This window comes from Hemiscyllium ocellatum, chromosome 36 (assembly GCF_020745735.1).
Source record: "Hemiscyllium ocellatum isolate sHemOce1 chromosome 36, sHemOce1.pat.X.cur, whole genome shotgun sequence".
NCBI classification, from domain to species: Eukaryota; Metazoa; Chordata; class Chondrichthyes; order Orectolobiformes; family Hemiscylliidae; genus Hemiscyllium; species Hemiscyllium ocellatum.
Window position 1 is genome coordinate 16,160,393 of NC_083436.1, and position 18,261 is coordinate 16,178,653.

General features: G+C 37.3%; 1 protein-coding gene across 10 annotated transcripts in view; it reads right to left on the reverse strand.

The window, feature by feature from the left end:
* Window positions 1-1,268: 1,268 nt before the first annotated feature.
* gab1 (GRB2-associated binding protein 1) overlaps window positions 1,269-18,261 on the reverse strand; it is a 219,579-nt gene continuing 202,586 nt past the window's right edge. For 7 of the 10 annotated variants that reach the window (XM_060851704.1, XM_060851703.1, XM_060851708.1 and 4 more), the window contains 5 exons: window positions 13,894-13,983; window positions 11,816-11,915; window positions 7,010-7,142; window positions 3,455-3,583; window positions 1,269-3,069 (listed from right to left, as the gene is read on the reverse strand). In XM_060851704.1, the coding sequence (XP_060707687.1) occupies window positions 2,914-3,069; window positions 3,455-3,583; window positions 7,010-7,142; window positions 11,816-11,915; window positions 13,894-13,983 (608 nt within the window). In that variant the 3' untranslated portion in view covers window positions 1,269-2,913. The remainder of the gene's footprint in view (window positions 3,070-3,454; window positions 3,584-7,009; window positions 7,143-11,815; window positions 11,916-13,893; window positions 13,984-18,261) is intronic. The other 3 variants (XM_060851711.1, XM_060851709.1, XM_060851712.1) reach the window with 1 other exon arrangement.

Consider the following 18,261-nt stretch of genomic DNA (forward strand, 5'->3'; position numbering starts at 1 on the left):
TTGAGTAAGGACATAATATTTGCAATTTGCCAAAACCCCTGCATCACCCCAAATTGAGGGGCAGTTGAATGATAATTACTAATGCCTTAGCAAATTCCACCTTTATTTCCTTCAATGTTCTCAGATGGGTTTCATCAGGCCTTGGTGCTTTATCAACTTTAAGTACTGACAGCTCATCCAATAGCACCTTATCAATTCAGTGACCAAATTTCCTTCACTCTCACCATAGCCAGGGCAGTACCTGCCTCAAAATCCAGCCCACATGCTGCTTTACCCTCTTAAGCACAGTTACCTTTGAAACTTCCATCTGCAAGTTGGAGAAACAATTGATTATTGATGAAGGAATTTGCTGTAGTAATTGGTGCAACTTGGGAAGTGATTGATCCTTTGCTGAATTTCAAATGTTTACATTCTTAATGAGTACAAGAGGTACAGATTTTTAGCCCCATTGGAACAACTCTATCTAAGATCAATACATTTCCAGCATTTGGTCAAGAGCTTACATCTAAAAGATAGTGTTGGGATCCCAAAGGTACAACCAAACCTCTCTCCTCTATTTACTTCCTCCTTGATCATAAGTCCAAATATTTCCTTTTGTGGCTGATTCAAATTTTATTGAGTAATGATCCTGCAAAATACTTTAATCATTTTTATTATGCTAAAGGCATTATGTAAATAAAAGCTGTTGTAATTGCAGAGCGGTTTATGTAGGAAATCCCAGGGCTTAGCTGTATGGCAGCAATGCTTCCGGCTGACTCTGAAGAATTAATTCAAACTGTGGGTGGGTAAGGGACCACAACTGAAAGAATGGAAAGGTCTCAAAAGGCCGAGAATTTTAAAATCAAAGCGTTGCATGAACAAGAACCAATGCAGGTTAGTGGTCATAGTGGCAACGGCTGAAAAGAATTTGGTGCAAATTAAGATAAAGGCAGCAGAGTTTTGAATGCACTATTCTAGCCATCTGCGCACACATCAGCAATATATTTATGTTAAACTCATTACGTCTAAAGAGAACTTAAGGAGTTGGATTTCAGATCAATTGAAAGGTGTCCTAATTGATTTTCGGTAGTAAAATACTAAACTACTAAACACACTAGATTGTCACTGAATATGAATAAACAGTCTAAATATCATCTGGTCTATGGTGAAGAGTTGTGGGAGGGAAAGGCTATTACTGTGAGTTGTGTGATAAATTTCAGTTAATCTGGATAGTTGCACAAATGTCTGGAAAATAAGCTCAAAACACTCTGGGTGGAATATGGTCATTGATTTAATTTCACAATTACATTATGTCTGGCATTTCCATAACTTGCATTAAAATACAAGTAGTATTACTGCTTATTTATAATGAGTAACCATCACTGTGCAATTTACATTAAAGGAAAAGGGTACTTCAGCCAAGGTAGTTATTTTAGATACAAAGCCTGTGAGCTGGAAGACTACAAACATACACATAAAACTGTCATTCATTCAACATTTAATGATAAAATTTTTGATGGACTTCAACATTTTTATGCATAAAGACAATTTTTGTAAATACAAATGTTAGTAATTTTTAGTACATTTACAGTTTATAAGCACTTTATAAGTGGAAAGAAAAGATGTTATGTACAAAATTATCACATTCCCAACATGGTATGTAGTATGAATAATGAAATAATATCGGTGTCGCCTGGATATAGGGGTTCCATATAACTTAATTGCTATTATAAACAGCAGGTGTTTTTTTTAAATCCAAGTACTGCATCCCTGATCTTGAAATGTAAAAGCAATAATGCTACTATGCAAATCAATAAAGAATTTACTGCTGGAAGTAATACAAAAAGTTTTTGCAAAGGGCTCAAAAACATGGCTAAAATGGGACTTGTATATTTTGAAACCAGAATCTTGGATACAAGTACACTAGAACTTGCCAAAAAAGTACCACCTGAGCATAGAATTATGAGGCATCATGTGGAATACCAAACGAGTTTCTTCCTGGATTTGTAACAAGGAATGCATGACTCTACCCTGCAGAATCTGCACTCTGCAAGTTTATTTTAAAATTCAGGCATGTAAACTATCTCAAAAGGATTAAAGTCTCAACTTTCCAGAGTTTTAAACTTAATTGATCTGTTACTTTTCTGCACTGGATATTTTGGTTTATATATACCAAAGAATGAGAAACCATTGGCATTTATGGTCTATTCTACTTTTAATACTGGAAAGGAATTGGATGGGTTTGTTGGGTTTTCTTTTTAGATAATTATTGATAATGGTCATCTAAAGGCCACTGCCAGCAATGTTGCTCTAGAGATTGAACGATGCATTAGTAGTTTTACTGTAACTACTTTCGTTAAGTTTAACATGTCAAGAATTGCTTCCACTAAACCTACCTTAAATAAATCTAGTCTTCAATTAAAAAAAATAGAAAATTAGTTTAGCTAGAACATACTTTTCAGCCTGGATGTTTAACAATTTTCATGATTTGCTCTAGAATGAAGAAAAATGAAGTTATTTTCTACATAGGACTTTTGAGGCCAGATTCCTGTGATAACTAATACCTTCCCCTTGTACCTGAAGTAACTCTTTCCAATGGCATTCTAAAACTGAATACTAGACCATTTAGAAGTAATCCAAGTCTAAATTCAGCTAACATACAGGATCAAAGGAAGTCTCCGCAGGCCATGCATGTAAAATCAAACAGCTTTCACTTAATTATAGTGATCAAGTTGATTTCAATAATTTCCCCATTTTGATGACGTGTGTTGTTTGGATGTAAAATTTGGAGTCACTGCCAGTAGTCACTTATGACTGTTTCATGATTGATGGTTGGCTTATTCACGTAGGGCACATAGAGTAGAAGGCCATTAGCGGCAGGAACATAAAGGCATCTCAATAAGGCATGATGGTCTTTTAAATGACAGCATTAGGTCACTTTGCACTTTTAACTGGGGTCTCCGATTCTGTTGACTGTCTTTCATCAGTCCATGCTTTTCTGGTGTTCTTTAGTGCGAGGGTTCTCTCTTGGTCCACCAATACATAATCTACTTTTTCATCTGCTGCTACTGTACCTGTACCATTGCTTTTCTGAAATGAAACAAAAAAATCCCATAAAGCTTGCAGTACTATTCAATTTTTAGCACACTCAATATCCAAGGAAAACCTGGATATAACTAAACCAAGAGCAAGTTAGTAATTGCTGACTGCACAACTGTAATAAAAGGTGAAATTATCTGGATCAGCACCAAAGCAGAACTGAAGTCAAGTCAAACTTCCAACATACATGAGGACTAGCCTTTAAGTGTGATAGCTCTGAACGTCATATCTCTGTCTTGAGTAGAATAAATATCTAAAAGGACTGAAATAAAACCACTAGAGAATTTACAAGGAGACTAGCGCCATTTCTACTTCTGAAAAACATTCTTAAGTTATCATAGTAAGCATATTTAAGTGCTACATTGTTGAACTGTACCTTTCGTGGTGGTGTTGATTTACCAGAATCTAGATCCAGGTCTAAGTATTCCACTTGTTGTTTGTCACCTTTCGATCTTGTTAAACTGTTTCCCCCATCACAACTTTGCAGTGATCCTTGTTTTACAGTCTGCAAAATATCAGAATATATTCAACAGTAACTATGGGGATAAAATACAGCTTAATATTAACAACCCTCCCCAAAAAGGTTGTTGCAATATAGCAGAACATGTTGCTATCTTGCAACAGAATAATCATAAAATCATTATAATATCTATTTAGATTGTTAAAGTTATTTATAATCAGGTCAAATATCATGTGTAAAATGTGGTAATGAAATGTTAATGAAACAGTTGCTTTCATCATTTTAGTAATACAGGTTCTATTTCCACTAGCTGAAGGGTCACACAAAACCAGTTCGAGGGTCACTCTGAAACTGCTTTGCAGCAGGCATTAGTCAAGTGGTCAAAAATAGAATCTTTGATTTTCCTTCCACCATACCTCCACTATCGAAGGAAAGACTCAAAAGAGGAGCACACAAAGATTGCGTGACTAACTGACTAGAGATTTTTTTTGATTGTATTCTTGTTTTAAAGAATTGAAACAAATTTCTTGAGAGGGATAATATGACACATAGAGGTGCATGCCATGCAAGATTGATCCAGTTAGTAATAAATATTAGCAAGAATGTGCATTTCTAAATGACATACAAATTTAATAATTAATTTGGCTGTTGACAATATGGAAACTAAACAATTTCCTATAGGGAGGAAAACACCAACCTGAACTACAATAGTAATGTCCCAGTATCCAAAGCTGAATAATTTGGTTCTTTATTCTCCAGGTTGATTTAGTTTAGAGGAGCTCAAACGAGCTCTTCATTATTATATTTTATCCATAGGAAATTAATCAAAAATGTTCATTAATACATCACATATTACAACTCCAGATATGTTCAATTTGGATGATAGAGTGGTACAGGTCGTTCTACTATAATGCATGATTTGTGAACATGAATTCACTAAAATTAGACTGATGAACTGAGGACACTTTTTAAAGCATGAAGTTCTAAAGTATGTATTGATTATAATGCAATTCCAACCCCATTACTTTAAATGGTGCTACTAATACATGATTTTGTTATAACATGGGATTGCATGAGAATGGAACTACTGTGTTATAGCAGAAATGACTATCACTTTATTTTTAAAAAATCTATTATTGTCTGAGCCATTTAAAAGTACAGCTCCTTTTTAAAAATACTTATAGACCTTGGAGAAGTAGGCCATTCGGTCCATGGAGCCCACTCCATCATTCAATATTATCATATCTAATGCTCTATCACAATACCATATACCCAATTTATCTCCTTGGTGCCTTTAAGATTGTAAATTTTATCAAGAACAGAAGCTGCTAGAAAAACGCAGGAGGTCTGGCAGCATCTGTGGAAAGAAATCAAAGCAAGCTGAGGAAGTTTGAGGAAGGGTCACTGGACCCGCAACGTTAATTCCGATTTCTCTCCACAGATGCTATCAAAACCGTTGAGCTTTTCCAGCAATTTCACTTTTCGTTTCTGATTTCCAGCATCCACAGTTTTTATTTTGAAAAATTTATCAATTTCTTTCTTGAATATATTCAAGGTCTCTATGGTAGTGAATTCCCTAAGTTGACCATCCTGAATATAGTAAACATCTACTTAAAGACTCTTCAATATTCAGGCTTTTTATAAAGATTTTGAGAACAATATTTAGAATTTTTCTAGACGGTACATAGCCCATAATAACTTCTTGTAAGCCAACTACTACTTCAAACTAATGCTTGCATATGCACATATAAGAACACACACAAAAGTTCTGTAAGCCAATATATTATTTACTCGATCATAATTGACCATTTTGCATCAGGTAGCCATGCTTCTATTTCTTCCTTATTATGAAGGAGTGCTAGTTGTGGTGAAGCCCTGTGTGCTGGGTTGTCTCATGGTGACAGAATGGGCAAAGAAAAACTTAGTCATTGACTGAAGAACTGTTTCTAGAGTGAGAAAAAGAGTGCCAGATTGGATGATATTGGTCAAGCCATTTACTATTGATTTCATCGGAAACTCTGCAGCTGTGAGGGAACCGTGCCCCGTTATTTTTGTGACCATAAAGATAAGTGAGTTCAAGATAACAGTCCAGGCAGACAGTCACCTGTTTCTATAACCTTGAATTGAGTACAGGGAAAATATACATCTGGTGATGGCTTCAAAGAAGACAGTGATGTAATTAATAAATAAACTTGTGAAAGTCAGGTGTTACTTTAGGCCTTGTCCATCCAATGTGTTTTTAGAAAGTAAGGGATCTGGAACAACTCAGAGCTGTGGCAGGTACAACAGTGTGGTCACCTGATCCAGAACTGACCACCTGAGACAGACCATAGTTTGCAGGATTTCTCAGCAATTAATGCCATAGTAATTTAGGAAAGGTGTACCGCATTAATTGAATGGTACCCAGATTGTGTGCCATTGAAATCTGGGGCAGAACCTTTTGACCCAAACAAGGGAGTTTTACACTAGTTAAATACCTCTGAATGTTATTATTCTAAAGATTCTTGACATCTGTCATGTATTAATAATATCTCATCCGAATGCTCACAAATGGCTGACCAAAAATAACAATGCTTCACAATTTAAAAAATCTCTATTGCATTAAAAGTCATTTTACAGAAAAGCAGCTGCTTACAGAGATGAAAACGGTTGTCCCAAAATCATCCCACCTCATCTCTTCTGTCCATTCCCTTCCTGTTATTTCCCGTTCAATGGGTGTAATAGGAACAGTACAATAGAAGGACTCTTCACTGAAAAGATATAGAGAAACAGGAAGAAAGGAAATGATAAACTTAAAGGAGAAACCATAGCAAGTAGAAAACTTTAGAAAACTCCAAGAAAAGCCACGCAATGGAACAGAACAGATCCTGATAGACGAAAGGATATTAGTTGATGGGAGAACAATATGGAAAAAAAAGTAATGAGACGTGAGAGCAAGAGTAAAGGGAAAACAGGAGTTTTGATGCCTTGAGAGGAGCAAGAATAAAGGTAAAGCCGCTTCTAGTATAAATCCTAAAAGGAAAAAATTCAAGAATAAAGAGTTTAAAAAAAGAAACATTAGCGAATGAGAGAATTCAGATATATGAGGAGTCCTTCCAAATACATTATTCCAACCTCAGTATTTTGGAATATTATGACAAAATCCATCCCTTTTTGCAAAGGAAGGTCAACTCGCCTTAAGATTCAAACACAACATTTACAGTTAACTCATACCTTACCTTCAGTAATATTAAAATCTCCATCACGTGATGCTATGCATTTGTTTTTGTTGGTACATTTTTTTTTAAAAAAAGGTGTTTATTGAGAAGAACTAATTCAATGTGTCAAAATTAGAAGAACATTTGTTATTGTTGCAAGTTTAGATTGTGAATTCTACATAATCTTGGACCTACTTTGCATCACCTTCCCAGTTTCTGGGGCTGTATCATGATAATAATGACATTAAAATCGATGAATCTGAAGGTTACATACTGGATCATCTGTGGAGGGAGCAGATTCCATGGCCACGTAGTTTTCTTCACTGTCCTCCTGTGAATCAGTGCTGGAAGCAGTGCTGTCTACGGAGGTAGGCCGGGGATTAGCAGGAAACCTGGAGAGGCTGATTCTTAGGGGGATAATTGGGAGGAAAAGAAGCAACAGTCCAAATAGTTACACTTTTATGATCCTCCCATAAGTAAGATAACCGTTTGCAATGATTAAACTGATTCACAAACATCTACAGTGAGGCACTGGACTGAACTGAAGATTTATGAGCAAACCACAAATTATTAACTTACCATGAACTTTTTAAAAAAAATCACTCTGGTTAATTAAAATCAACTATGCAAATGAATTACTTAAAAGCAGAGATAAACCTAAGCTTGCCCCTTGTTTTTAGTGTCAATTAATTTAACTTTAATAAAGAATAGAATCGTTTGGAACATAATCTTCATGTTAATTTGCCTTGTAAACATGTTTTTGGTCACTGGGATTATGATGTCAATTCATGAATTGAAAAAAGATAATCACATAGAACATTATTAGAAAAGTAGTGACTAGGAACCATTGTAAAGAGTTTATAGCTCCAAAATAGGTTATTTACAGGAATTATGACCAATATTTTTGCGAGACATAGCCAAATGATCACAATACCATGGCAGATGAAAATGTTCAATTCTTAAAATGGGAATGTAAGTGGTTTAATTTTGTTGAAATGAATGAAAATACTTTGTGGAAGTAACACTGTTATACTTTAACTGACAATCTTAGCACAATATTTGCTCTGATTCAGTTCATGAGTTAATGCCTCAGTGTAGAGATTTTGGTGCATGTTTCACACTGGCAATTCAGTGAGACATTGAGGGAGTACCACACTGTCAACAGTGATGCTTTTCTGGTGAGCAGCTAAACTGAGACCATGTGTCTATTATTGCAGTTATACAAAATGTTCCATTTTACGGTTCCAAAAAGAGGGCAATTCTCCCATTGTACTAATCTCCAGTTACCCCCACAACCAAAATATTTAAAATAGACCACTTGCTTTTTTTTTGTCACTATGTATCACACTATATATTACTGTGTGATACCCATTTCCCTACTTCATAACAATTGATTACACTTTGTATTTTATTGACTATGAATTGGTTTGAGGCGAACAGAGGTGGTATTTCAAATGCAAGATTTTTCGTTCAAATTAATATTGATTTTCACTGCCAGTTAGCAGTAGAAGAAATATGTGGAGGCATAGAATACTATGTTTTCCATAACCTGAGAAAACAAGGTTTGAGTTATCAGAAAGTCTACATGCTGGGATCTTAAAAAAGGCTTTAATACAATGCACCACTAGATGTTAAAATGTATGGTAAAAACACAGATCGCTGGAGGAGCTCAGTAGGTCTGGCAGCATCTGGACAGAATGCAGAGTTAACATTTTGAGCCCAGTGATCCTTCAGTTCCCAGAGTCACAAGACCTAAAGCATTAACTCGACTTTCTCTCCACAGATTCTGCAAGATTTGTTGAGTTTCTCGAATAATTTGTTTTCCTTTCAGATTTCTAGCATCTGCAGTTTTTTATTTTAGTTAAAAAGTCTATGTTTCTATATGTATCAAGTGGTCAATTAGCTGGTCTGTAATGTCCAAATTGGATTGCATACGTGCATCACCCAATGGTCAGTTTGAGAACAACTCACACAAAACATACTGCTAATCATCCAACTTGCTTTTGGTTTATGGTCCAACTAGAAATAGGGAGCTAGAAAATAAGGGTGATAGAAGATAAAGATGGTCCACTTCCTGAACATATTTCTTGCATGTTTCTTTTGGGTATTTTTAAAAATTCACTCATGGTATTTGAGTGTCCCAGACTAGGCTAGCATTCATTGCCAATCCCTGATTTCCAATGAGACTTTAGTGAGTTGTTTTCCTGAACTGCTGCTTTCGTTCAGGCGTAAATAACACCCACAGTGCTGTTAGGAAGGGAGTCCCAGGATTATGATCCAATAGCAATGAAGGAACTTTAATATAGTTACAAGTCAAGAAAGTGTGTGGCTTGGAGAGAAACCTGCATGTAACAGTGTTTCCATGTATCAGCTATCCTTGCCTTCTAGGTGGCAGAGGTCACAGGTTTGAAAGGTGCCATCTAAGGAGAGTTTGTACTCAGAAGGAGCCTTTTGGTTTCCAGCAAGAGTTAGAGATTCTCACAATGTGCAATGCTGAAGATTGTGACTAATGTTTGCTTTATGGAAGGTAAGGGTTGTATGAAACAAACTTTCATAGAATTCCTAGAGTATTGAAACAACATGTCCACAGTGATCCTCCAAGGACTAACGCACTCAGACCCATTCCCCTACCATATTATCCTATATTTACCCCTGACTAATGCACCTAACCTACACATCCCTGAACATTATGAGGAATTTAGCAAGGCCAATTCACCTAACCTGCATATCTTTGTATTGTGGGAGGAAACCGGAGTACCCAGAGGAAACCCACGCAGAACAGGGAGAATGTGCAAACTCCACACAGATAGTCGCCCAAGGCTGGAATCGAACCCGGGTCCCTGGCACTGTGAGGCAGCAGCACTAACCACTGAGCCACTGTGCTACCCCAAGTTAATTTTATACTCATTGAAGTTAAATTGTGTGTGTAAATTTCAGCATTACAGGTTTGACTTCTAAACTTTTAAACAAATATCTTGGTATGAAAACTTCTGAAAAGATATTTAGTCTTCAAAATGATCCAAGGATTCACAATCATATCCAATATTATAAGCAACTCCTTTCTTTCTCTTTTAGTTACACTTATCCCAAGGTTTTTGTTATTTGTGGCTAGAATATGGGTATCATTGGTAGCTCAGCATTTATTGCCCATCGCATACTACCCTCAAGAGGGTGGTGGTGAGCTGCCTTCTTAAATTGCTGCAGGCTATGTGGTGTAGGTAAAACCTTGAAGCATGGTGTTACGAACAGAAATGAGATATAGTTTTCTCAACTTCACTATCAACAGCCAAGCTAATCAACAGGTGTTAAAGCACGATGTTAGAGAGACTGAAAAACCACCTGCTGACTGACAAGAATGAACTTGAAAATGCACAGATGTACTTTTCTGAATGATATTTTACATATTTAAAAATAATCTAAATTGAACATCCAAAATCAACCAAATTAGATGGATTCTAACACTGTGGCCAAGTCCAAAAGATAGTTAATCTTTGTAAAAGAAGTTAATGCATAAATCAACTGGTTAATGTTTTGCACACAGCTTTCAAGCAATAGGCTGTTACAAACTAAAAATGTAATTTATATGATCTGAGAAAAAGAATATTTATTCAGCAGAAAAACAGCAAGTGCATGGACATTGATCAGATTCCAATACATCTATTACTGCCTATTTTATTCAGTTAATAATGAACAGATGAAGAAAATGCTTTATTCTGAAAAGGTAACACCTGGATTTGTGCATTCAATCTAAACAATTAAACATTTCAGAATGAAAACATTTCTAGTCAAAGTCAGATGTATTTCTCTACAATATGCTGCAAAATTAACCACAAAGTACACAAACAAGCTCCATCTTGCATGAATTATATTCTTTTAGTTGATTTGTTAAACAACTGCCACATATAAAATTCTGGTATTTGTTTTGTTATTATAGCAATTCAGAGGAGGGTGGATGACTAAAATCAAATGCTTTTACAATACTATATCACATTTATACCATAGAACTCAATCAAGAGATCAGTTAATTTTTCTGGGTAGCAGTTTTTAAAATCAATTTAAGATATTGATGAAAGGACTGATTATTTCTATCCCTTCAGCAAAACAAGCCACAATTGACAACTCCAAAAATTTCAGTAAAAACAAAAACCAAACCATTTTAAAATAAATGCATGTAATTTTAATTCTCTTGACTCCTGAACAGTGGTACTTAAAGAGAAGAAAAAGATGAATGGAGAAACATTTAAACGTACACGAGTCTTGTGGGGCTTGACAGGGTAAATGCTGAGAGGTAAGTGACTCCTGCGGGAATGCTAGGACCAGAAAGTATACTCTCAGAGTGAGGGGACACCCAATTAGGGCAGAGATGAAGAAGAATTTTTCCTCTCAGAGGACAGTGAATCTGTGGAATTCCTTAACCCAGGCAGTGATTAAATATATTCAAAGCAGATAGATTTTTTAATATGTAAGGGAATCAGGGATTCATGGGGAAAAGGCAGGAAAGTGATGTTGAGGATTATCAAGTTAGCTATGATCTCATTATATGACAGAGTAGACTCAATGGACAAATGCCTACTCTGGTCCTACATTTTATGGTACAAACCAGTCGAGGATTTAAAACTCCAGGTCAGTTAGCAAACAACTAGAGCCTACACAAAAAGTGGGAATTGAATTCAAATAAATTTTAGATCATCTATCTAAAGGGGAGATCATTTGACGTGGCCAACAGAATAAGAAGTAGTTTGTATTCAAAGGTGTGGGTGGGGCAAATGCAAATCAGGAGACAGCTCAGATGGAAGAGTACTAATGAGACCACTTGGTGGAATGTCAGTTTGGCAACAGAAATAGAACGGGAAACTCAAGTTTCTGCTACCTCTGCTACATTCCCCATGCTGAGTTCAGGTAAATCCTGTTATATGTTTTATTAACACTGTTCTGATTCCATCAGCAGTAAAATATATAATTAATACACAGTAAGTAAAGTCATTGTGTTCAGACTGATTTCATTCAAAGTCTGTTAAATAAATGCAATGACAAAATATATGCAGCACAATTACAGTAATAAGCAACAGTTATGACTTACTCTCTGGTAAAGGTTTTGGTCACTGGTGATCTGACTGGAGCTAATTCCTGCAACTCTTCAAATTCAGGTAAAGGTTTAATTTCCAATGGTGCAGGTTTAACTGTGGTACAAAAAATGCACATCAATATACTTGCTGTACAAAAAGAATGGGGAAATTGCTGGGTGTCATCATTTTATGTTCAGCATACAAAATGTTGAATGGTGCTAGTGGCATGTTTACTATTTAGAAAATCAATTAAAACTGGATAAGTATGAATGCATGTTAAAATTAATATTACAAAGATTAATTAAGATCTTTGGGTGCTTCAGTGGGTCAATGCATAGTTTTCAAATATATTTGACTAAGAAGTTTCAATTACATTTTGTGCTCTTGGACTGCAATGTATTATTATTGTAACACCTGGAAAATTAGTTGACATGATGGAGAACATTGCTATTTCTCAATAAGTGTTGGGAAAACAAGAAATACGGCATTCCAACTACCTCTATCTCTCCACGAGGAGAAAGAGCAAGATCTGACAAAATCCTTGACACTGTCTTTAACTTCATGTAAACATCCATCTTAGGTTCTCAAAAACACAGGTTAAAATGTTTTGAATATATAACTAGGTTTGGAAAACTATATTGATGACCGCACAATATGAGAATCAACAAAAATCTGAGAATCGACAATTGTATTGTGGAAACTGTTGGTGTTTGTCTCCAGCTAAACCAAGCTGAGTGCGAACCAGTCAGGAAATTTCATGATGTAGCTGTATTAATTAGAAACCAACAGCATCTGGTCTTTTAGAACTAATATCAAGTGCTGCAAAAAGCTTGCCTTGTGGACAAGGTGCTGAATTTACAAACAGAAATACTGGTGGGAAGCTTTGCTGGCCAGTAACATTCACCAGAAATGAAAGCACACAGAGCCAGTGATTTTCCATCCATTCACATGAAATGCTGAAAAAAAATGTGTGACATATATATGAATTTTTGATGTGTGCTGCTGGCTACGGAGACTTCCTTTAATATCAGAGGTCCAAAATTGTCCCCGATATATCACTCATGCAGTCAAGTTGAAATATACTATTCCTTTGAGTTCTGTACCAAACAACACTGAAGCACAGTCATGTTGAACTGGAGAGGAATACCAAACCCTTTTTTGTTAAAATCTGCCCATTTCCAAATGCACATACTAAAGTTTTATGTTTATATTTTGTCTGCTAATAAAACAAAATCGATGAAGCTTCAGGTTTAACGGTGATACAAAAAAAAATGCATCATTATAATTGCTGCAAAAAGATTAGGGAAATTGTTGGGTGTCATTATTTTACATTCAACGTACAAAGTGTTGAATGATGCTGGTGGCATGTTTACTATTTAGAATAGAAGTATTTACCACTATTCTTCTTATCCTAACTGTGGAAGACAAGAGATTGCAAGGCACGTTTCTGTTGGCTGCCCCAGGCTCAAAAGTACTTTAATTTATTTTGTTTTGCTTTATATCAATGTTGAATGCAAATTGTATACAAGTTTAAATAAACAAAATCAATTAGAATTCAAAATGTATCCTCTAAATCATTTCACGATAATGTAGCTGTTCTGCATGCTCTCATCTGGACAGTAGAGGCCACTATAAACAAAGTTTGCATTTTATTGTGAAGTTCTCCTCAGATCAGTGTATGAAGTTAGGAGACAATAGCTCGCTTTCATTTAGATACAATAACTGAACAAAAACGTTGTCCTTCTGTTCTGCTTTCAAGGTTAAAATGGAACTACTTTACTGATGATTAAAAAAAAACTTGTTTTAACAACTGCAATAACAACCAGATAAGCTATTGCACTAAGTATTTGATCATTTTAGACAATTATGGTTCATAAATAGCAAATTTAATAAATTATTCAGGAATATTTAGTCACCTTATAAAGGGATCAAAATATGCAATTCAAGCCTAAAATACAGAGGTACAGTATCTAATGATTGAACAAGAAAGCAACTTGATGGGAGAGTTAATTGCATAGTGTCAATCATTACTGAAAGTTTAGTCAGTTAAAGTTCCAAGCCATCTTAATAGAGCATGCTGAACATTACCTACCCTTGTGTCGTCTTGGAGTAAAGTCACCTATGGTTTGAGTATCAGTTCGTTCTAAAACAGGTTTAGCTCTTATTATTTTAGGACTTTGACCTATTTGATGAGAAAAGAAGACTCTTTGGTTATACTTTTGCTCTGTAAAATGTTTGTGTAATGTTGGGCTTTTAGTGTAGCCAGTTAGCTTTGCTAAATTTGCAAGTGCGAGTGTTAACCAGCCGATCAAAAGCAATAAAAGTCCCTTTGGCCAACCAGCCAGTCTTCATCATGCTCATGCTAGAGATTTGAAGCACTTTTTTGTTTAAAAAGAGAGGCAAGAAGCTACAGCATGCTCATGTCTTATGCATTGTGGACAAAGCAGGCAATTACAACAAAGTGCGTGCAGAATATTCCCCAGGAGTACAGACAAACCTTTTTGAACTAAACAACTGAACCTTACTGTCACAATCACCAAATATATTTCCTCCCATCCATTTTATTTTCCAAAGGTTGGAGATTTACAGTTCTACTGGCATCACCTACCCTCAGATGTCTTTTCCTGTGAAAAATGGCTACTTAAAATGTCTGAATTGTAAATATCTGAAGGAGATTGTGTGAGGGAGAAGGACCGCACGCTCTAACCTGGTTCTGTGCACAGATATCAGATACATATTGTACCAGGATTTAGCAACGACTGATTTTTGTCTACCCCCAGGAGTGAAGTACTGAGGTCAATTGAAAAGAAAATCCATTTTCTCTTAGAATCTTTTTGAGTTGCGTCACCAGAATTGCGAGCTGCTTATGCTGAGGAATGGAACACTTCCCTTGTCAGATAGTCATGGTCATCAGCAGCGACTTCTGTGTATTGCTAAGATGTAAGCAAAGCTTCCTCTACAACATCCCACCAATGCACCTAGCTCCAACTTCCAAGACATCCCATTTCTCCAATGGTGATGCATCTCCATTTTCCACATTGGCCATCTCATGGTCTGCATAATGGAAATGACTGCCAAGTTGGTATAATGCCGAGTGTAGCACAAAAATCTATGTTACAAGTAAATTTTAAACCACATCATCCATCCTTTAGTCTATTAGTCATTTCCAGCAAACAGTTTCACTCCTATGTGGTTAGTTTAACAATCAAAGCCTGTTGGAGACATGAAGAAATTTGAAAGCCACATCCTCAATTTCAACCATTGCCTCAACCTCCAAAATTACATGGGAACGAACCACATTTATCATTGCCATTCAGACTAAGACTAAACACTTTTCTCAGAAAATATCTTGCAGCAAGTAGCCAACTATTTAACTCCTTTGTGAAGTAATGATTTCAAGCTCAAGGACACTGGAAACTCAAACTGGTTTCTCTCATTTGAAAACAAGGAGACATTAGTTCACTCCGAGTTGCTGAGTAAAGCACCATGTGAAACAAAGGCTTCACTATGGTCTAAGGGAAGGGAGAAAAGAACCTGCCCTTTTTGTACTGTGTAGCCAGAACTTCCCAACTGCATAATCCAGCAAACAAGGAGACTACACAGGATAGGAAGTTCCTGAATTTGATTGTTAATTAGCAGAGTGAACGGATATCAATATTGAGTAATGTGAAGATGGCATCCATTGGGGAGAAATTCAGCATGTTTCTCCTCCTAAAATGTTGCTCAGGCATCTTGGGTGGAGCTTCATCAGTTTCAGGAAGAATTAGTGCAGAAGAAAATATAAGTGTGGACGGTGGAAATCAGAGATAAAACAGACAGCATTTGTGAAGAGAGATAAATGGTTAACATTTCAGACTGAAATTTTTGTAAGAACTGGAATGTTAGGAATGTAATAGGCATTAATCACATATCAAGGCTGAGGAGGGGGGATCGGGAAGGGGAAAATAACAAAAAGGGATGATTTTGATATGAGAAATTAAACAACAAAAAGGTTGATGATATGAGGCAAAAGAGGGTGGTAACAGGACACTTGACATAACAAATATGCACTTAGAGAACCTGTAAATGAGAAGAGCAGAATCATCACCAATTGCAGCAACTCAAAATAAAAATGAGGGCATGACTTTTAATCTGAATTCGTTAAGAATCAATGCAAAGTCCAGAGGTCTGTAAAGAATCTCTTTGGAGGATCAAATTCTGATCCCTAAGGTTATGGTGAGTTTCAATGGAATAGTACAAGACACCAAAATCAGAGTTAGAATTGGACAAAGAATTAAAGTGACAGTAAATTCACCTAACCTGCACATCTTTGGATTGTGGGAGGAAACCGGAGCACCCGGAGGAAACCCACGCAGACACTGTGTGGAGTTTGCACCTTCTCCCCGTCAGTCGCCTGAGTCGGGAATTGAACCCGGATCTCTGGCGCTGTGAGGCAGCAGTGCTAACCACTGTGCCACCATGCCGCCCAAAGTAGTTACAGAATCAGAGTTTGGTCTCCCTGTTATAGGGGGGATTGTACGGTGAGCAGTGTACTAAATTTAAAAGCAGCATAAGAACCTGAAGAAACATTTGGGGCCTGGAATTTTGGAAAGGGAAGAGGTAAAAAGCCACTCAATGTCTCTTGTGCTTTCCTGAGAAGATGCTGTGGAGGATCTCAGTGCCCTTCCCTTTTAGAATTCTGAACGAACTTCCACAAATGCCCTGGTCCACTCTTCAAATATTTGTTCATTGTTCAATTCAATTCTCTATTTACAGTCATCTACAGGATGTTCTGCTAGAATGCATGTTTCGTTAACACAATTGATGAATCGGGACACTGTTTCGAAAGTACGAAATTTAAAAATGAGTGTTGGCTATACGAGATTGCATTGTCAACATGACTAAAATGCAGAAAGAGTGTAGGAAGGCAGTGCAGATGTCCCCTGTGGTAATCTTCCTCTAAAACAGGTATACTGTTTTGGATATTGTTGGGGGAGATGGCTCACAAAGGGAGGGCAGCAGTTGCCAAGATCATGACACCATGGTGGGCACTGCTGTTCAGAAGGACGGAAAAAGACCTGTAGGGCCCATAGTCATAGAGGATTTCATTGTAAGGTGGGTAGATAGACGGTTCTGTGGCTGAAAACGAGACCCCCAGATGCTCGCATCAGAGATGTCACCGATCAGCTGCAGACCATTCTGAAAGGGGAAGGTGAACAGCCAGTTGTCATGGTGCACATTGGCGCCAACGATACTAGTTAAAAAAAAAGATGTCCTGAAAGCAGAATTTAGGGAGCTAGGAGAGAAGTTAAAGAGGAGGACCTCAAAAGGTAGTGATCTCGGGATTGCTACCAGTGCCATGTGCTAGCCAGCGTAGAAATGAAAGAATAGGCAGGATGAACATGTGGCTTGAGGGACGGTGTAGGAGGGAGGGGTTCAGATTTGTGGGACATTGGGACCAGTTCTGCGGAAGGTGGGACCAATACAAAATGGAGGTCTACATCTGACCCAGACTGGAACTAATGGCCTTGGGGGGAGTTTTTGCTACTGCTGTTGGGGAGGTTTTAAACTAATGTGGTAGGGGGATGGGAACCAGAAGAGAAGACTGCTAGACAGTGAGGTGGAAACTGGAGACTAAGGATCACAAAGTCAGCATTAGCAAGGGGAAGAGTAGGTAGAGAGCAGATGAACGCAAAAGAACTGGTAGCCTGAAGCGCATACACTTTAATGCGAGGAGTGTAGTGGGTAAGGCAGATGAACTTAGGGCTTGGATTGGTGCCTGGGAGTATGACATTATTACGATTGCAGAGACTTGGTTGAAGGAAGAGGATGACTGACAACTAAATGCTCCAGGATATAGATGCTTCAGACAGGACAGGGAGGGAAGTAAAGGGGGGGGTGGGGTGGGGGGAAGGACTTGCATTGCTGGTCAGGATGATATCACGGCTGTGCTAAAGGTGGACACTATGGAGGGCTTGAACAGTGAGGTGTTATGGGTGGACCTGAGAAATAAGAAGGGTGCAGTTACACTGGTGGAGCTGTATTGCAAGCCTCCCAACAGTGAGCGTGAGATAGGAGAACAAATAGGTAAAGCAGATCATGGAAAGATGTAGAGGCAACAGGGTGGTGGTGATGGGAGATTTTAATTTTCCCAACATTGACTGGGATACACTTAGTATCAGAGGGCTGGATGGGGCAGAATTTGTAAGGAGCATCCAGGAAAGTTTTCTCGAGCAGTATGCCAATAGTCTGACAAGAGAAGTGGCCATTTTGGACCTGGTGTTGGGGAATGAGCCAGGCCAGGTTGTAGAAGTTTCAGTGGTGGATTTCTTTGGAAATAGTGACCATAATTCTGTAAGTTTTAGAATACTCAGACAATGAGAGTGGTCCTAAGGGACAAGTACTAAACTGGGCCAAAGCCAATTATATCAAAATTAGGCAGGAGCTGGGAAATGTGAACTGGACACAGCTATTTGACAGA